Source organism: Myiozetetes cayanensis, unplaced genomic scaffold (assembly GCF_022539395.1).
Source record: "Myiozetetes cayanensis isolate MyiCay16 unplaced genomic scaffold, myiCay2020 scf2-11, whole genome shotgun sequence".
NCBI lineage: Eukaryota > Metazoa > Chordata > Aves > Passeriformes > Tyrannidae > Myiozetetes > Myiozetetes cayanensis.
The window spans coordinates 64,924,609-64,946,509 of NW_026087411.1; the positions used below are offsets into that span (position 1 = coordinate 64,924,609).

At 39.6% G+C, this 21,901-nt stretch overlaps 1 protein-coding gene across 10 annotated transcripts in view; it reads left to right on the plus strand.

Annotated features, from left to right (window-relative positions):
• The first annotated feature begins 18,099 nt into the window (after window positions 1-18,099).
• Window positions 18,100-21,901, plus strand: part of FAM184A (family with sequence similarity 184 member A) — a 76,002-nt gene continuing 72,200 nt past the window's right edge. For 2 of the 10 annotated variants that reach the window (XM_050316076.1, XM_050316078.1), the window contains exon 1: window positions 18,100-18,610. In XM_050316076.1, the coding sequence (XP_050172033.1) occupies window positions 18,443-18,610 (168 nt within the window). In that variant the 5' untranslated portion in view covers window positions 18,100-18,442. The remainder of the gene's footprint in view (window positions 18,611-21,901) is intronic. The other 8 variants (XM_050316070.1, XM_050316072.1, XM_050316073.1 and 5 more) reach the window with 5 other exon arrangements.

The window sequence follows — 21,901 nt, forward strand, 5'->3', positions numbered from 1 at the left end:
TAACATATAATAACTCTCATAGTATTACCAAATAGAAACTAATGTTCCCTTTGACAAGGAATACATTTGTTAAGACTATTTCATGCCACATTTTATTTTGCAATTTGGGCATCTTAACTGCATCTATACAGTCTAATGTGGTTTTTAACTTTTAGTTTGAAAAAGTTGCAAGTTACTTACAGTCAAAATCATTATGCCTATGACTGTATATCTATTCCATCTACTCCATTTGATGGCATTTCAGTAATTCATAAATTTAGAACATTGCTGACATTACTGAATAGTGCAGTTGAAACTTTCCATTTGCTTTTTTTTGTCATTCAGGCAAAATATATACACACAATAACTGAAGTCATTGCCTCCTTTCTTCAGCAGTATGTCAGAAATCAAGTTGAAGCCCTTATCTATTATTGTCTTCTCTCCATGCATCAGATGTACAATTATCAGAAGACACAAATTTTGTGCATCAGTGGGAAAGGACATTATTTTCTATGAGAATAGCTGTAAGTGGGTGGATGAGTTTAGCCATGACTGAACAAACTCAATTGAAGTGTAGTACAGAACTGAGCAATCAAAAGAGCAAATTTTGGAAGCCTTCAATTGTTTGGGCTAAAATTGTGTGGGATGCCTACCCCAGCGAGAGACACAGTGTTGAATTCATAAAAATTTCCTTTCTCGTATTTTCTCTATTTGGCCACTTATTTCTGATCTCCTGGTAACTGGGGGGGTGACCACAGCAACAGGCCTGGGTTGGAGGCCTGGTAGGAAGATGGAGACCACCAGGATGCTGCCAGGGTGCCCTCCCACCTGTGCCCTGGATAAGGCTGGCCCCACTGACCAGGCTCGCCTGTGCCGTGGCAGGCCAGGGGTGGCTGCATTTCTGCCCCGCTGTTTTGCTGGGACCTGTACATTGGGCTGAAGGACACTCCTATTTGAACCCATTCTCGGAGAGGGCTGCATTAGAGAAGGGCACTGAGGGGGCAACAGCCACTGAGAACCTGAACGTTTACAGGAAAGGGCTCATTTACCTGCATTTTGTGCAGAGAAAATTGCTTTTTGTGCAATGAAACCATTACCAAGAGTGGGATTTTATGATACTGTGCTTCCCCAGCCTAATCAAACCTCACAAAGTTCAGAGGCATCTCCAGGGAGGCCCTTTGGAAGTTAATTTTTCCTGTTACTGCAGATGATGGAAATGGCCTGTCCCTAGCCTGTGGGCCAGCAACATTTTTTAGGGACATAACTTCTGTGTACAAGCTTTTCCACAATCCCAGGTCAGCCTGTAAGGAATATATGTTGGAGGGAGCACCAGGGTTTTGCCATGGTGCTAAAAAATCTCACTTCACATTTTATTGTAAGTCTAGCTGAGAACTTTCATATTTTAAAGCATCTTTTGAATGTAAACACCTTGAAAACAGGGACTGACACCCTAAATGTGTGGCTTCATGAAGGAAGCCAGTGTCAGCAATAGTGAAAGGCTACTTTTACTCACAATAGTCACTGCCACGGATATGTGTTGTGGGTTAGGCTGTTTCCTAAATTGCTGGCTTCAGGTATGATGGAATGCTGAAGTCCTGTGGGGACATAATAAAATTGTTTTAAAGATGAAGTCACTTTCGTAGCCCAGAGTGCCATAATTTCTTCTACAGAGAATACAATGTTATTGTTATAATATAATGTTATTCATGGGTGTCATGTGCAAAGAACTCATTGCGGCTCAAAATTTATTCTGTTTGCTTCCTTTTGCCTTCTTGATGGCAGTCACATCGCTGGTTTTTGTTAGGGGAGATGAACCCAAGTGTTACCTCCACCTTTTTGGTACCTGGGTTCAACATCTGTCTACTTCTGTTCACATAAAAATGATACAAATATAGGCACTGAACAGAACTAGAGTAAAGATTGACCTTTCTGGGGCTCTCCTGGGTAGTCTTTACTGAGCAATGGCGAATGTATTCTGCTTCAGTCCAAAGACTTAGCGGTCTACATATTAATATATAACCAGCCCAAAATGGGTATAAAATTTCCTAAAATAATTCCTTCTATTGTCAGTCAAGGAAAGAAATAATTCATTCACCATGGCCCAACAATGTTCACTGAGACAGAGCAAAGACAGCCCCAGGTTACTGAAGTGACCTAGTTTCATCCTATATATTCACCACAGAGCAGCAGTAAAAATTCTCTGACAAGTCAAAGAAAGACTGAAATTTGAAAGTGGTAAATAGGATGTTTTATAGCAGAAAGGGATAGCCAAATAACATGATTACTTTTTTAAAATATTGTAATATAATCTTGAAAAAAACTCTGAGTGTTTTTTATCACTGCAAGTGTTTGCTGTGGACATTTTGTTAGTAAACAACAATTCCTTCACATCCATAGATGAATTAATTCTTGCTTATGTAGGAATAAGGAACATGAGGCTGACAGGATGTCTAAACCAATGTTACAGAGAGATCTCAGGCACTTTGTGTTTGTATTTCTGTTGTGAATTTCCTCTGCCAAAACCTTACAAAAAGAACGGAGAAAGTTTACATCAAGCTGTAACTGGTTTTGTAGTGTACCAATACAGTATTAACATGTCAGAAAAACACTACTTCTGATATCATTTGGGGTAACCTGAAAAATATTTTTTTGTCATGACTCTGTCACGCTGCTATATTCCCAGCCTTCTGAGCAGCTGAGCCACGTTCATGGTACAACCCTGAGCACAGCCGACTTGCTTCATGGCTGTGCACAGGTAAGGCTGTAGAGAGAAGCCCTCTGTTAGTTTTGTCCTACGCTTTTCTGTTGCCAAGAGAGAGCAGAGCAGGTGGCTCTCCAGGTGCCTCTGTTGTGAAGGATTGTTTATGACAGAATTTTCTTGATGAGAAAGGTTGTGTTTTAGTAACCTTTCCAGGCCTGGTGGATTCTGGGCTGTCTAGCAAATATTACACAGGGCTATGAAGCAACAGCTCTACAGAAGAGGCATCTTTCATCTAATATGATGATTTTACATGAAAGCATTTCTGGTCATGCTTCACTTTGGAATCATCCTGCACGTCTGGAAAGGAAGCACTTCTTTTTGTTGTATAAAATTCTTCTGTGTTATACATACAGGATATCTGTCTGAGAAAGAACTCTTCCTATCATCTTTTCACACCTGACAAGATGGAGTTAGAGAAAAAATCTTTTCACAGGACTTGATCCAATTGAAAAAAAGCCATCTTTGCTCTCCTCCTCCTCTTGTGTTAAATTACCTCAGTTCTTAAATTAAGAGAAGCAAAGTCAAGGACAGTTCTGTTTTGTTAAAATATTATTTTAAGACTATCATCTGTTGTTTCAGATATTATCCTTTACTAGGAAAAATTGAATGTTTATCACTCAGGAAGATGAGCCAGGTTGCACAAGATGTGTTAAAGGCTGCAGGGTAAATGCCATCTATAATGCCAGTTAGCCCAAACAGCCACATGCCAAAAATTGGGCTCAACTGGTCCTAACAAAAGCAAGGAACCAGAGGGAGGGATATGTCAGATAACCTTTTAATAAAACCAAAACCACAAATAATGCAAGGCAGTGTCTGTTCCTAATGCTTTCTTTTGAAGCTAGTCAGAATGGATTCGCAAATGCACTGTTGGAGTGTGTTCAGCCTGGAGAAGAGAAGGTTTAGGTGGGATCTAACAGCAATGTGCTAATACCTACCAGGGAGTTATCAAGAAGATAGAGCCTCGTGGCTGTGCACGGCAAAAGGATTTATGACAGTGGTATAAACTGAAATGAGAAGTTCAAACTGGATGGAAGGAAAAACCTTCTCCGTGAGGATAGTCAGGCAGCATAGCAGCAGCCTGCCAGGAGAAGCTGTGCTGCTTCCATCACTGGAGGTTTTCCAGCCTTGACTGGGCAAAAGCTGGCCTCAAGCTGAGCCTGTTTTAGGCAGCAGGCTGGACCAGAGAGCCCCTGAGGTCCCTCCTAATCTGAATTACTTCAGCAATGCTTAGAATTACAAAATTGTCTGGGTATGATTATTTTGTGTTGTAACTACTCAGCAGTAAAATAATTGAAGTAAATTGTCTTTCGGTTTAATAAAGAGATTTTTAGCTGACATACTCTATTAACTTAATTTCTAATATTAAGATTCCACAAGACATTGTAGAATTATCTGAGAACGGAATTGTCATCAGTCAAAAAAGGTTTGCTCTAGCAGGTGGCCTTCCATGTGTAACCCTGGCTTTTCCTTGCAAGTATCATGGAGCAGTAAAATCCATGACGTTAGTTTTGCATATAATAATGCATGAAATTGCTTTCCTTCTTAGACACATTTATTGCCTCAAAAAAAGAGCTACGGAGGAGTAAGTTATGCTAAAATGGATTAACATAGACACGTATCGAATATTTCTGTGAGTGATATGTAATCCTGCTTATTAGCAGTCATTTTATCAGAAAACATTACAAGCATAATTTCTCAAATTATTTGAGATATAACTTTCTGCGCACTTTTTTAAAGCTGGTCCATGAATTTTAAGTTTCAATGTGTAGTTTTTGTGTGAAATATGTTAGTTTTCAAGTGGAAACAGTGGCACTACATGAGAAATGTTGCAGAGGAGGAAAATTACAGAAAATAAGAAATTTCTTAGAAGGAAATTATGGAAGACTGGTGTTACCACTAGGGTTTGTTTTTATTTTTGTTTTTTTAGTAAATGTGTGCAAGACTGAAAAGGGTTGAGCGACATTCTGCAGCCCAGAGGCACTGCTGTACAGAGGTGGAGAGGCACTGTTCTTACCTGAAGTGTTTGGGAAGTACAGAAAATATCTCAGACTGAATGAAAGGATCCAAGAAAAGAGAGAAATCTTTGCCTCATTATATAATAGTGAGGTAGCAATACTTGGGGAACAAGTAATATAAAATTATTATAGGGATTTTTCACTGTTAATATGTCAAATCTTGATTACATTTGTATTATGTAGTTAGTCTCCTAGATCTGCTCTTCTGTACACTTGTCTTGAGATCATAACATGAAACTGATATCAGTAAGAACTTCTGACAGCAATGTGAGAAGTTTTCTCTAGGTGATACAAGTTGAACTGGAAATCTGAAACTGCCTTTGAAAAAGAAGGATGTTCAGTCTCCCCAGCTGCTCTGATATCCTGCCAAACAAAAAACCCCGTGTCGTCCATACTCTGATATAAGCTCTATACCATTAGAACTACTGATTCTTTGAAGTGTTAGGAGTCAGTTAAAGAGGTTTCTCAGTGGTATTCTGTATCATCTCTCTGTATCAAACACAATGCTGATAGGGTTTTTTGTCCTTCTCTAGGAGGAAATTATGTTTGGTTAATTCCTCCAGTCCAGGATTAGTATCTGGGTGAAGCCAACTTTACCACTGTTCTCACTGGCATAAAATGCAGAATCTGAAGGAATGCAAACCGAACTATGTCAAGTCCATTCCATTTTCATACTTACTTTCTCAAATATGGAAATAATTGGAGCTGCAGAACTAATCATCTCTCCTGAGTAAAGATGCACCTCTTTTGCGCATACAGCTTTCTCCTCTCTCTTCTATTTTTATAAAAATGGTGGGACAGAAGAACATGTTTTCAATGGCACATTGCATACAATATTTAAAGTATTTTGTAAAAATATTTTGTAAATTCATTTTAAAATTACTTGGCGTTTGGCATAACACTTCATTTCTTTAGCATGGGTACCTGATACTGAGAAGACAGAAGTGGGCTACATAACACAGTATAGAAATTCTAAGATATATGCATAGAAGTGACTTTTTACTTATACACAGGTAAAAAGGTATAATTGTCTGTAAACCTTATTATTAAAAAAGAAATACATTTCATTCAGCTCATAATTGAAGGTACTGGTCACCCATTAATGCCAAAAAAACCCAGTCCCTCATACTTTCATAACAAAAGTAGCTGAAAACAAGTATCCTAGCATTCTTTTTAGTATGTGTTCTTTGATTTTTTTTTTTCCTAAATACTTGATCTAACAAGGCTAAGCAAGTTCTCTCAGGTGCACTTTGGAATTACATTTTTCTTTCTCCAAGGTGAAGTTAGCATAGAAGTAAATACCATGATGTGTTTTCCAAAAATGAAAAAACAGCTGTGTATAGACCTTCCAGTAGTTTTCATACTTTGCATATCTACCACATGACTACAAAGTCTCTACATTCTTTCTCTAAATATGACTTACATCTTATACTAGACTTAGATGTTCCAGGTTTCTTAAAAATAGAATAAGGATTGTGTCACGGTCTTTTTATTCCAAGAGTTTTATTTTAGAGCACAAATATCATATTCCTGTGCATGTTAACTAGGTTATAATGTAAACTGGGAATCTGCATTTACCTATGTATTTAAATAGTATAGTTATGAGCAATAATAGAAATTACTGTTTTATCAAAGTATTCTTCCCACATACATATATGGCTTACAAGTGACCCTGAAGGTGTTCTTTATCACTAGTATATTATGGAGATTTATCTTTTAGCATCAAGGCTTTTTTCACTATTTCTATGGGACATGATCTGAGCCTATTTTTATGACAATTCTGGCTCTGGCAAATTTGATGTCTCTCCAGAGTACACACTGTATGACAGCTACATGGAGTAGAATCAGTCACTTACTTCTCTATATCTAGTTGGCCTTGCACTCCCTTTTGGGTGGATGCCAAATTGGGAGCTCCTTGCAACTATGATGGACCCATTTGTGCTGCAGCAGAAGCTCTGGCTTAGAAAAAAGGTTCTGAAAGGCAAATGATTTTCCCCTGAAATAAACTGAGTGTTAGAGATTTAAGATGTCTTTATGAGGGTTGACATGATTTATAATATAAAAGTGTGAAACTACCACATTAGCTTTTTCCCCAGGTAATTTTCCAAGATACTGTGTAGGTAGTCATTAAGTGTGGAATGTAGTCTGGCATGAAAAAGCTTCTGTGGCAAACAGTGCAGAAGCCAGCTGCACAGCCTATAGAAAGAGAGAGCTTTACATAGATATTTATTAATTATAGGAGATCTTTAAAACAGTGATCTGGTTTTAGAAAATGAAAGATTATCCTCAGTTATTATGCAGAAACCTGGCACTAGAAATTACACAGGTATAATTCCTAAAGTATTTTACACTAAATGAGGGGGTTTTTAAGACAAAGTGGACTTTCATAAACATTAGAATTACTGTATTTTCTTCAAAGTTTGGTTTGAATATTAAGTTTCAAAGGTTCACAGATTTTTAGATTCCAAAAGATTAAGGTATAATTATTCCTAGAAGCTTTATTGTACTTTTTGGATTTTCAGTCTTAAATAATTCAACTGGTTCTGATAAGCTTGGCAAGAAAAAAAAACAAAACCAAGTAATTGTAAACTAAGATTAAGCCCCATGAATGTCATACATGAACGATGTCAGAGAATGCCATGGAGAACTTAACTGTAAAGAAATAATACTCCTTACCAAAACAAAATCAAAAACCTTTTATCCTGTTAAATGTTGAAAAATGTTGATCTTCTGTTTATCTGAAGATCAGCTGGGAAATGGGCACTTTGTTATTAAAAGAATTAATTATTTTTTATTTCTCTGACTGATTTCCATTCTCTGAAAATTATAGTACGCTCAAAAAAATAGCAAAAATTCCTAGTAGTTTATTTCTGTATTTGGCTAGTAGAGTGTGTGGCACAACTTGGATTAAGTGATAGCTGATCTTAAAGAGAGAACTTGAATACTCAAAGCCAAAAATGTACCTGCTGGACTCAGGCTCTAATCACCAAGCTCACTCTAAGTGGATGAATACTCAAAGTGTATTCTTTTTCTTGCCCTTCAGGTTTCCTACTTCAGAGACACCACACTGCTTCATCACATTCTTTGACTTAAAAAAATTCTTTGTGGAGTAGTTCTGGATATTCAAATGCTTTATTAGTTTCCTTGCTAAGTGTTGTAAATATTTATTTACTTTTATGTGGTTCTAGTCTTACAAATCAAGACACTTTTAATGTTTAAAACATGGACTTAAGTGTAGGTTGATAAACTGTTGTAACTAGCTCAGCATACAAAGTGTTGTAATAATTATTTCAGAATTAGTCTCTTAATATCTAACAAGATGTGTTTACAAGCAAGTAAACTAGATGTTATTATAGCAATTAGAGGCACTTGTAATTAAGATGCAAAGTAAAAATGAACAATGATGTAAAAAATTACTAACAGTGATATATAATCTCTACAATTTTGCCCTACTGTTCATAAATTTCAAAAGATGCTCAAGAGCATTTATATGCTTTGTGAGGAAAAACTTAGCTCTTATTTGCTTTTTCTAAAATGCCTGTTCTAAAACTTCATTAGCAATAGTTTGTAAATTTAAGTACTATTCTGGTCATAGAAATTATATGTATCTTTTCTCTCACTCTCAAGAACATTTTTCAATAATTTTACAGCCTTTTTCCATAATAATTAAAAATACTGACATTTCCGTGCTTATAAACTAGCTCGATTATGCCCTACACAGGATATGACACACTTTATGAAATTTATATGCATGATATACTGAAACACAAGTTTATGCTGACTTAGGGTAGAATGTATTTTAGCTTCCAAGGGTAGCCCTTTCTCAAAGCAAATATCTTACCTTAGTCCAGAACCAGGCCTGTGCAACACTAATCCTGATCCCTTCCAAAATTTTAAATATTGTTGAGTGAGTTGGGTTCCTCTCAAGAACTGGAAACCCTACCTTCTGCTGAACTCAAGCTGGGTTGCTGATTTGAGTTAGAGCGAAAGGGGATGTTTTCAGGCACTTTAATCAAGATAGTTGACAATACTGTAGTTTTCAGGATTCGATTCAAATCTGGATGTCTGGCAGGCAGGTCTCAAATCACCACCACTGTGAATAGTAACAGTACAGTCACTAGATAATTAAGCACGGTCACCATAACTTAGCAAGTTATCCTATTTGGGGCAGATAAACTTTGCTCTGTTTCCCCTACCTCTGATGGTTTTAGTTACTGTATCAGCTTCAAGACGTGTGTTTCTTGATTTTGACGGGTTAATTGAAGATCAGTAATAAACTAGAAGTGCTCTTCTTCATCTTCCCTTAACCACAACTTCTATGGAAGACTTCTATAAGACTTTCAGTCAGGAACCTCCATATGCAAATAAATCTGAAAATATTGCAGTTTTCAATACATTTCTTTCAAAAGAAGACTTTCCCTATCTGAAGTTAATAAAATCTTTACAAAAAACCCCACATATTTATTTGAATATTGACACTCATGCAAAGCTTTTGTCGCTTCAACACATTTTTAGCACAACCATAAATCCACCACTGTCAATTTTCTGGAAATATGCCAGTCTATCTTTCTTCCTTTTTAAGACATAACCAAAATCCTCACTAGCCTCCAAATATTTATGCTCAAATCCCCCCACATACATTGGCAAGATACAGCAATTTGAATTTATATGTGTCAAGGAATAGTCTAGAGATAAGTATGCAGAACAGAAAATCCTGAACCAATGTTGAAGATTAATTAGCTACATTCAAAGTAAAATCCTTCAAGCAACCAATCTCTCCACTTCCAATACCATCTTAGTGAGAAACACAGATGACAAATGTTGTCTGTGTTGCTCTGCAGAATGACCCTGAGGGCAGGATCAGAGCTACACCAGCCATCTGTTTGAACTTTCCTACTGGAGCATTTCTGCGGCTGCTTCCAAGTGATCCCATTGGTACTGACGGAGAAGGAAAACTAAGAAGTCCTGGTCCTTTTGGTGCCTTTGCCTGCACTGTAGTTAAGATGTGCTACTCCATGTGGCTTTCAGCTGTCCCATCCAACCTTCCACTGATGCCCTCAAAGAAAAAAAATCTACATTTCATCCATTATGGCTGTTGCAAGACCATGTGAATTTTATAGGCATCCTGAAGGCTGAAAGAAAACATGTAAGGGACAGTATGAATCCCAGCACAGAAAGCAGTGAAATAAATCCCTGCCCTGCTTAAATCTGAACCAGTGCTCCTATAATCAGAGGATCATAGAATGGCCTGGGTTTGAAATGACCTTAAAGATCATCTAGTTCCTACCCTCCCGCCATGGGCAAGGACACCTTCCAGTGGATGGGGTTGCCCAGAGCTCCATCCAGGCTGGCCTTGAACGCTTCCAGGGATGAGGCATCCACAGCTTCTCAAGGCCATCTGCTCCAGTGCCTCATCACCCTCACAGGAAAGAATTTCTTCCTAATATCTAATCTAAACCCACTCTCTTTCATTTTGAATCCACTCCTCCTAGTTCTGTCACTACATGCTCTTGTAAAAAATCCCTCTCTATCTTTCTTATAGGCTCCTTTCAGGTACTGGAAGGCCACAATTAGGTCACTCCTGAGCCATCTCTTTTCCAGGCTAAACAAACCAAATTCTCTCAGCTTTTCCTCATAGGAGAGGTGCTCCATTCCTCTGATCATCTTTGCATCCCTCCTCAGGACTTGCTCTAGTAGGTCTAGCCCCTTCTTATGTCCCAGAAGTGGACATGAGATCTCACAAGGGCATTGCAGAGAGAAAGAATCACCTCCTTTAACCTGCTGGCCATGGTGCTTTTGATGCAGCCCAGGGTATGTTTGACTTTCTGGGTTGACCATTGCCAGGTCATGTCCAGCCTTTCATCCACCAATGAACAGGTATATGACGTTAGATCAAGCTGCTGAGAGCAGTGACACTTAAACCAGGGACAGTCACTCTAGCTGCTTTTTCCTACCAAGGATTTTTTCCCCAAAGATGCATAATACATGTGATAAATAACAGCTGGCAATAACAATGCCAAAACCAAACAAACATCAGCAGCCAGACAGATTTTCTCTGGAAGGTCTTTATGGTAAAGTCTTATTCTAATCATGTTTGTTTGGGATTTTTCATCATATATTAATAGTCTGAATAATATTTGCATTGGTCAGAATTATTTCTATATTTTAGCCTATAAAGCTGCTTTTCCTCCAAAATCAGAATAAATGCATTACGTGCTGTACAACAAATCCAGCATGTTAAAACAATGCCAGGATTGAGCTGAGCAAGTCACACTAATATACCAAAGTAATCTTTACCAGTTGCTACTAAAAAGCCATGCAGATTTCCTTGTATTTGTCTCCTTTCTGAGATCACTGTAGCACTTACGTTAGAAACAACACAGCCCCACTCACAGCACTCCCTTCCATTTAATTCAGTCCTTAGAGAAACGTTACAGAAGTCAGCAAAATTACTGAATGCATCCCTGGAAGAAACTCCAACAGTATATCAAAGGTCACTGCTCCTTTCAGTAGGAAGGCTTTCATCCTAACAAAGATTAATATGATGAATGTATTAATTGAATTAGCTGAAATGTATTCATTTTTTACTTTGAACAGGCTCCTTAATGAGTTATTATCAGAGAAGCATAAGAACGTAAAAGACCAACAGTCTATGATAAAGCCCTTCAAATTCAACTTTACTTAATACATCAGTTTTGGTCCTATCTGCTATTTTGTCCATGAGCAAAACCAAAAACGCTTTCTAACATACATGGATAAAAGTGTCCTGGGCAGATGAGTAGATTTATATTCCAGTGTGGAATGCATGACTGGATTTTTACTCTGCAGTAGATAATTCCACATAACAAAAGTTATGCTAAATTTAGCATATATTGATAAAATTGCATTTTCGTGTGCAGAAATGTGTCTACATCTTGAATCTGAACAGAGGAATTAAACAAAGGTTTCTCTGTATCCCTAAATTTATCTGTAGCACTAATCCAAAAAGACTGATTTGAAACATTAAGATCAGGATTTGGTTTGACATATTTCAGGGAGTGAAATCAACGAGGTTGATTTACACAGGTTGTGCAGGAAAGGATGGTAGTTCTTTTAGTGTCTGCTAAATTCACCATGAGAGTCCTGCTAACTGGCCTGGTTTGAAAATCAAATTCTTTGGCCTCCTATTTCCCATCATAAAGGCCAACCCTGCCCCAGAGGGCCCAAACTTAGACAAGAAGACCTCTCTGTTCCCTTCCTCCTGTCCATTCACCATTCCTCTCAAGTACTTGATCTCAGCTGAGCTGCCAGCTTCACTATTTTAGGTCTAATTTTTAATACCTGAAAAAACATCCATAATTTTAAAAAAGAGCACAACAAAAAATGAGAAAAGCTGTTAAGAAGCATCTTAAAGCAGTAGCTTATATGTTAAATCATTGCAGGTGACATGAAAGACTATAAGGACTACTATATCCTGTTTAAGGACTTTATTGGCAACTTAGACTAAATGAGTACCATTTATTAACAAAACAAAACAAACAAAACCTTGAGAAAAGCCAAAATGAAACATTTTTTAGAGTAAGAAGGCTTACTTCAAAAAATATATTCTGCCAGCCAAAATACTGTCTCTAAGCTGGAAATGAAGTGACTGTTCCTGAGAGGTTCCATACGGTTACATGCTACAACTTGATGCAGATGACTGGTACAAAATATCCTGTACAGCTACTATTAATATTTACATTAATTTTTAGCATTACAAAGCTCTGACTTCGTAATGATCAGTTGATGTATTAATCTTCTGTCCACAGATGAGCACTGATAGGCTTAGTTCTCTGTTTTGATGGGAAAAGCAAGAGAGTTGGGTTTTTATACATTTGGGTACTTTCCTGATGTTGGCAAATGCCTTCTTGCCTTGCTAAAATAGCAAGGGACCAGATTGAAACAGTACTTGACAAAGAAAAAGTTATGAGAACTAATACAAACACTAGGATTCATCTGCTTTTCTCCATCTGTGCAGCTAAAGAGAACAGAAATGTACCAGATCCTTTCTAAAACAAGAGAAAAATATTTTATACTGCTTAGACTCTTGAAGCATCTTTTACCCAGCTGTATCTCAGCAATTTCCAGAAAAGTACTGAGTGAAACAGCCAACACTTCCTTTATGTGACTCCTGTCTCTTAAGGACAGTCATGTGTAAGCAGTGAGATATTTTTCCCAAGGCGTTAGTTTTCCTTTGTTCCTGATTCTCCTGCTGCTTTTTTTTTTAAGTTTGTTTGCAAAACACATCTGTGTTTTCTTTGTAATTTTTGTTTATTTTCTTTAAAATATAATTTCTCTTTACAGAATCTGGAAAATTAATTGTCAAAAAAATTGGCAAAAAACCCCGATCATTCAAATACGCTTGTTCACAAGTTGCAGGCCAAACACTTCCTCCTCCAGCATATCTTGACGGTAGTCCACTTTGGACACATGCATGAGGTGGTATCATTCCTTTTAGGAAGGAATTGGTGACCTAAATTATTTTCCACACACAAACAGTTTCCTAGATGGGCAAACAGATGTTATAAAGTCAACAGCTTTATCTGTATCAGATGTGTGTTCACCATTCTCTGCTTCCTTATTTGAAATACTCAGTTTATGCCAGGTTTCCACACATACTAGTTCAAGGCTTGCAGGGTTTGAGTCCTTCAAGCTTTGAAGGCCAAGTCAGTGTATAGCCATAAAATTATAAAACTCAAAAGATGTAAGGACCAAAGATCCACCAGACCGAGTCATAAAACCTGTATTTGTCACCCTTTACCACTGCCTCATATTGCCTGAAAGCTTATTTGCATACAGAGGCAAAAGGGTAAATTGATTGTACTACTCAGATAAGTATCCTGAAAAGCTGATCTGATTGTTTACTTTATATAAATCACAGTCTTGCTAACCCACAAATAAAAAGGTCATGAGATTATTACAATATTTAGTTTTTATTTTTGTTTGGTTGTTCACCTCCCCCCTGCATATCCTTCATGATTATACATGCAACCATAGCAAGACAATTTGGGGTATTCCTTTACAGATGTGAAAATACATATCATATATTATTATCTACAGTTCTATATAATTATCTACAGCTAACAAAAGAAACCCTTGTTACTTGCACACTTTCAAAACAAAATGTTATTTTTTTTACGATTTCTTACACAGAAACCTCAGCATCCTAGATTAACCTCAGCCTTAGCAATGAGGTCTTTATGTTAAAGTAGGACATCATGGGCTTATTCAGTTATTATATTCCACCAGGTTTGTTTGGACCAGAAAATTAAACCAGGAATGACAGATATGTATAAGCTGTGTTGCTGTTATTTTGATTATTTTATACTATTCTTTTAAAAGGTGAATTCTTACCTCATGAAAATAATTAAATCTGTATATAAACCTAAGGTATGTATATAATAAATTATTAGTTAGCATTCTGGTAGAAATAAAGAGTTTTTAAAGAACCTCCGTATTTTAAGTATTTAGTTACTAAATTTAAGTATTTTTAAGTATTTAGTTACTTTGTTCATACAAATGTGCCAAAAAAATTTAAAATTCTGGTCAGAGTTGTAGCTGCAGGCTTACAAATTAAACAGCACAAACCTGCAAGGACCAGTAGGTCAAATTTCTCGTTAACCATCCTTTCAGAAAAAGCTGCCGACTTCCTGACATCTTCAGAGTTGTCAAAAGACATTATCACAAAGCAAGCTTAGCCCCTGTAACATTTTCTGTCTATAAAGAATCAGAAAGGGAGTTTTGTGCCTGTGGCTTGAAAAGAAGGCATACAGCGATTGCACACAGTTATCTCAGTCAGAGCTGTGATGAGGTAAATAAAGGACGGTTTGTGCACATGCAAATCTGTAATCCATAATATTTCCAGTGGATTGAATGTAAATGAAATTCTTTCCTGGTTTCACAATCCTCAGTGATTCTATTTCATAATTTTAGAAAATGTTACACACACAGCAGAACATGCAAATAAATAGATAGGCAGTAGAATGCAAAAGACACAGGCAGATTGTCCCATAGGTGATTTTATATCAGAAAATGCAAAACTACAAAGTCTTGCCTACATGCTGCTGTGTATCCATAGCAAATGCTTAAAAAATGCAATCTTAAAGCATTTATTCACTGACCACATTTTCAAATGCATGAAAAAATGTTCTGTATACACATACCAAGAGCACTCCTACATAGAGCCTGTAGTCACATGGAGACACTAGATAGGTACAAATTGTATCTCACTTACATAACCCCGTGGTGACAGAGACACCAAAGGTTTCACTGTGCAGCTTTCAGGGCAATGATACACATCAAGAGCCCTGCCTTGTTCCATCTCTTTTCACACCCTTCAGCAAACCCTGAGCGCTGCCTCCTCATTTGCCTCTGGATGGCCTCAGCCCAAGCCCTGGGACACCTTTAGACCTACAGATCCTACTGTACTGATGAGACATGAAATCCCACCCAGGCAAAAAGCACTAGGATCCTGGCTGAGCTGCTGCATTAACCCCCTTTTCAGCAATAACCTTAAGAGAACAGGCTCTATCCTACATACGCAGACCTGAACGGAAAAGGGCTTAGCAGTCACCATCTGAGTTCTAAAGGCTTAAAATGTGTAAAGAGAAGCTTGAAAAAAATCTGAATATGCAAACTACTACTAAAAGGCACATGAAATATTGACAAAGACTATTTAATCACTTTTTTTTTTTAAAAATTTAAAAGCACCTAGACAAAACTTACTATTTAGCATCTGAGTACAAGAGGAAGATAAAATTGAAGGTATTTTACTGTTTTTTCAAATGTATATAAGCATAGCATACAAAGTCACTTCAAAATGCTTCAAAACAATGATTTGGGGCCAATATGAACCACAGCAAATGTTGTTCCTTAGAAGAAACTGAAAAAATAAAGTCAGGCTTTTTATCTCAGAAAAAATGTTGATAAACCCAAACCACACCAATTCACTTAAAAATAAGTCTATCCAGAATATTTAAAATGTGTAAACTAAAATGAAAATATTCTGTAACTTTTGAGATTTGTAGGACTAACAGTAAATTAAGTCAGCCATTTTTTAATATCAGGGGCATTATTAAGCACACTAAAGAACATGCCCTTTTGCACAAGAATTAAGAAGCTTGCTTAAGGTCACACAATCAGCCAGACACAACCTTTAGCTGTGACAAAGCCTTCACAATCAGTCTACTGCTTTAATTAGTAGTTTGACCTTCCTAGACATGAAAAATCACAGTCTCCTCTGCCACTGAATTATTTTTTAATTTGATAAAACTGAATGTGCTATTCATGGATGTCATCCATGGACACAGATTTGAAACAGATGCTCCTAATATTCTTTCTTCCCCTTGTATTTCATCTGTATGAATCAATGCCTGGGTAGGCACCATCTGTCCTTTGTTCTCTGTTGCCAGAATGGGCCACTTCAGAAGGAAAAAAAAAAAAATCATTGTCAGAATTTCCTGGACAATGCAAATTCTGAGCCTAACGCAACACAGCTACTGAAGCACTGGGATTAAATCACTTCTTTAATCACTTTGATTAAATCAAAGACTCCTTGTTACTCAAAATAGTTCGGGTTAATTATTTTCTTCATTACATGAGACTTTTCCCAGAACCTCCTTACTTCTTCTGGCCCCTTTTTAAATATCTTTCCAGTTGTGCTGACACATGAAAATTGCACACCCTAGAACTCTATGAAAGTATTTTCCATGTACTCTCACAATCGATCTGTACAAAAGTACCAACTGTACCTTCTGGACAGTGACCAGTCTATGCATCAAAGAACCTAATTTACTCCATGACCTCAGGTTTGCATTGGCAGTTCATGTTTAGTTGGCTATTTGCCATACAATATAAGCATGAATCTCTATCAGCAAGCAAGGCACATTGCTCTGTAATACAGATTTCTTCTTATAATTTACTATTCCACCTACTTCTAATATTTGCAAATTCTAAGTGATACTTTTCTCCATACCGTTGCTGAGAAGTCTGTTGCTCACACTTAGCTGTGTATTTTTGTGGTTTGCCTCTTTAATATTTCTGCCTCCCTACAAAGAATACAGGCACAGAAGAGATTTTTAGAGCAGAAAAAAAAGCAGTAAAAAGATAAACTGCTCAACAGAGAGCACCGAGGACTCTGTAAAAGATGAGTGCAGAGGCTGTTAATCAGGGAATCAGACGTGTCCAATCCCATTAATATATATATTCTCACAAGGCCAGAGCCTAGCAAGGAGATGTTAAATTGTTAAAGAGGGTGGCAGATCTCAGGAGTCACACAGGATGGGAACTGAAGAAGAGAGCAGGCAAACCCAGGCTAAAGGACATACTAAATCCAGCTGTGAATCGCCTCTGGTGGGAACCTTTGTTCCGTGCCCATCAGCCCATGGGCCAGTGGCTACAGAGGCAGTGTCTGTGGCTGTGGGAGAGACTGGCCAGCTCGGGTGGATGCCTCCCCACTCACCAGCCAGGTCACCCCAGCATCTACTAGCACTGGGTTGTTTCTTCACAGAATCACAGAATCAATTAGGTTGGTGAAGACCTTTGAGATCATTGAGTCCGAGTCTTGTCCTAACACCACCATGTCGTCTCTATCATGGTGCTAAGTGCCTCAACCCCATCTTTCCTTAAACACCTCCACGGACAGTGACTCCTCCACCTCCCTGGGGAGTCCATTCCAATGTCTATTGACCCTTCCTGTGAAGAAATTCCTTTTAATGGACAACCTAAATCTCCCCTGGTGCAGCTTAAGACTATGTCCTCTCGTCCTGTCACTGGTTGCCTGGGAGAAGAGGCCGACCCCCAGCTTCCCTCAAAACCTGAGGTAATCGTGCAGTCCTGTGCTTACTTCAGGTATTACTACTTCAGTTTTAACTCGGTCCTCTCCCGTACCACCTACTGCTGTGAGAGCACAGCACACACCGGTACATACCAGGCGACCAGCAGCACCTCACCCGCTCCATTCCCTCAGACGCACCTCCCTGTAGCACCCCCGGTGCCCACGCAGTGCTCGGGAGCCCCGCCCTGGCCACCACCCACCGCACGCCGGGGGCTTCCCGCGAGAAAAAAACCTTAGGCGACTGGCATACCTTCCCCCGAGCCCCGCCACGAGAGGGGCAGCGCTGTCTAAAACCTGACCCCCCGCCCCGCTCCCGTCTCGCCCAAGCCCCCGCGGAGGCAGGGGCCGTCTCCGCAGGAGTGGCGGCAGGCTCCCGGCTCCCGCGGCCGTGGGGGCGGGCTGGGGGCTCTCGGCGCGGGGCCGGGGCCGCGCTCGCTGGGGGGCGCGCACGGCCACAGACACAACCACAGGCACAGCCGCGGCCGCTCCGCGGGCGGGGCCGGGGAGTGACGCGTAAACAGCCCGGCGGCGGCCCCGGCAAGCGGGAGCTGCCGCTGCCGCTCCGCGCCCCGGCGCACCGCCTGGCATCCCCACTGCCCGGTGCCGGCGGAGCGGACGAGGAGCAGGACGAGGAGGGGAAAGGCTGGCGCCGTTTCTCGCAGCGGCCCCCAAAGCTTTGTGGCCGCAGCCCGGCGCGGCCGGCGGGAGCGGCGGCCGTAGGAAGCGCCCGGGGCGGGAGGAGCCGCCTCGGGCAGCGCATCGCGGCCCTCGGGTGCGCGGCGGGGCCGGCGGCGTTGGAGGAGCCCGAGCGGCGGCGGGGGCCGCGCGGTGAAGATGGCGACCCCGGGCATGGGCTGGCAGCAGCCGCAGCACGGCTACGGCGGCGGCTCCGCGCCCGGCGCGGGGAAACTGGGCTCGGGCTCGGCACAGGCGGGGCTGGGCGCCGAGCACAGCCCGGACCTGCACTTCAAGATGAGCAAGAAGATCGCCCAGCTGACGAAGGTAAGGGAGGCGCGCCGAGTCCTCTGCCGCCTCGGGTGTCTTCCCGCTCCCGCGGTGCCTTCGCTCCGCGCTATCGCGCGGGCTCGGATGGGCCTGGAGAAGGGCTCTCTGTCAAATCCGGGCGGGATGCAGCCGGGTGTGTGCCCCGGGGGCTGTGCCTGGAGCGGCCGCCTCGCCCCGCGGAGCATCCTCGTTCGCCGGGCTCCAGAGCTTGTGGTGCCCCGCGGTCCCGCGGACCGGAGCCCCGGCTTGGATACGGACCACTCCCGGGAGCTGCCGCAGTACCGGCCCCCGGTACTTGTGTCCGAATCCCGCCTGGCACGGCCACCTATCCCGGTGTGTGGGAGCGGGTCCCCGGCTGCTGGGCTGGCACTTGATATTTATTCTGTGGAAATTGCAGCTTCTCTTCTAGCTCTTTTTTAAGCCCCTCTCCAGATCTCTTTAAATTGAGAAATTTCAAGTGTTGCTTGCCTTCCGTTTGCTGTAGTGCTGTCATTTAAGGTGTCTGCTAAGAGCTTAAGTGCCTTAGATGGCGAGGGCGAAGAGTGAGAAAATCTCTGGTCTGATATTGCTGATTGAACAGATTTCATTGTGTCATCCCTAGCCTAGAAAATACACTCTATCTTTCATAGAGGCTGGAGTCAAGCTACGAGGTGTTTTGGAAGCGTAGGGAAGGTGAGGCTGGTAGGCCCCGTGTTTCAGATGTGATTGCAGCTGTGATTTACTTAGCATAACTTAAAGGAATGCTTTGGTGCTGTAATCTTTCTTGTATGACGCTCAAGCTGTAGGCGAATAGCATTGTTTAGGGAATGAGAGCCAGATTATCTTTGTTAAAGAGAAAGCAAAAGAGGTAATTTCTGTCGAGAATTTCATAGCTAAAACATTTAAAGGTAATTTAAAAGCGCCGTGGGAACTGCAAGTATTCTTCAAATGTATGCTAAAATGGATGAAGGTGACATTTCATTGGAACTAAGAATGAAGACTGCTGGCAGTCTCACAGCAGAGACAGTTCATATTTATGTACAGTTGATGCACCATCGACCAGTTAAAAATAGTATTTATCATGACACACTGTGCACATTCATGTGTTGGAAAACTGATGACTGAGGGATATTTTGTCTTTGTATTCAGAGTCCAGTTCCTTTCTGTGTTAATATCAGTGGAATTCTAATTTCATAAGGAGAAAAGCTGAATTAAAATAAGCTGAAAAATCTCCTTGGTTTTACTCCCTGTGCATACAAATCACAAATTAAAACATGAAAGGTATTACTACAGACTTGTGCTCCCTGAATGGTGCAGAAAGCACCTGGAGACCATAAATGTGTATTAGACTTACCTTAAGGCCTAGTGCATATGTAAAGTAATACTTTCAAAGACTAATTTGATTTTGTGTGTGTATCTTTGATATATTTCCCGTACTTTCTCTAGGAAATTACCCAGCAGTTCATAGTTTATTTCAGGAACAGCATTCCACCTCTGTTGTGGAGTCATTTGAGCATACCCATGAGTTCCACATCACTGGGCCTGTGCCCTGTGCACTCTGTTATGCATCAGATATCTTGAGGTGGATGTGAGTTAAATATGTATTTAAATGCATGATGATGAAATATTTTGAGTATCTGTATTGGAAAACATTAAAAGAGTGAAAAACTGGTTTTTCATATAATTTTTTTAATTACCCATACTGAGTTCATCTAAAATGCTATATATTGTGTGCATGTCTATCCTGACAAAGACTTTAGAGTAGTGCAGATAAAAGCTATGCATTGTCTTCTGCTTGTGTATTTAAAACAATTGTGAACTCTGTGCTTGTAAAAGGAATTTACAAGTGAGTTAGTCTTTTGCTGGACTTGAATCTTGTATGTGTTTCCCAGTGACTTGCAGATTCTGGCAGTGTTTTACTTTGTGTGTTTTTGTTCTGTTTTCGAGTTTTAGGGAGAAAACTTGGAAGATCAACTGATCTTTCCATTGAGTGAAGGCCTGGAGTGAATAATAGTATTATTAAATGTAAACCAGGATGTACATAAAAATACTTCTCTCGCACCTATTGCAACAATAAAATTAAGACTTTAAAGATTAAGATTAAAAGTACTGTATAAGATTAATTCCACTAAGGTAGAGATACACCTTTTGACAGTTTTGTAGTTAGAGGGCTCAGGTGCTACATTTCTGTTTGTTACTTGACCTTTCAGAAAGAGAAGCTTAAAATAAGTGTAGAAACTTCTGGGTAAAGTATAATTTAAACTTTCTAATCTGCTCTAGAATCTGAAGCCAAATTTGATAGCTGGCTGCAGAAATTAATCTTGGTAAAGGACTTAAGCTACTACAGGGAAAAAAATATAAACACGATACTTAATTTCTCAAGGTAAGAGTTAACTGTCAGAGAATAATTAACTTCACTTTACAGAAGATTTCTTGAAGGAAGTTGTTGCAAAAAAGATTTTAGGATTTTTCTATTAAGGTCTTTTGACCAAATTTTGCTGTTTTAACTTTGTCAAGTGCTTACTAGCATATGTGTATTTAGGAACTTATTTTTAGGAAAGTCACTTCTTAATTGTGCTTCTCAAGCTCTTTAATGTCATATATAAGATACTTCTCACACATCTTTCAACTGTTTTTCCCATTTATTTATTTTTTACTTCCAACTTTTCTCTGAGAGTACTTTGAAGGTATATTAACTCTCCCTGTGGATTTAGAGCTGAAGTCAGGCACTTTACCAGGTCAAAACAAACTCATTAATATAGGATAGTTGAAGTAAATCCAAATATGCATTGTCAAAGGAATATACACAGTTAAGTTGTCCAGACAGCTTCTGTCTTCTGACAAAAGGAACGTGACTCAATAGTGGTTTTTTAACCTATCCTTGTACTGTTTGTATTATAAGCTGTGATTAGGAGCAGAAGAAAATGCTTTCCCCACAGAAGATGCAGGTCACTCATGAATTAAATGTAAAATTCCAAAATTAGGATTCCTCTGTTACTTTTTGCATCACTTAGAGAGAATCCGATGCTTTAGTCAAGGCAATACGGGAACACAAAGTAAAAGGTGGAATTTGTTTAATAAATGGATTTAATCACTAATTCAGAGTGAGGCAAAATAAGGTAGGAATCAATATCAGTAAGAATAACACTTCTGAAGTGCTTTACTGTGTTTTTCTTTTGGGCGTGAGAGAAAGACTTACTTGATTTAACTTTAATGTGCTTAATTCACAGGGGAAGTTAAAACAAGTAGTTAGAAATGCACCTTTAAAAAATAAGATGATACTTCATGCCATGTTCAAAGACTGCAGTA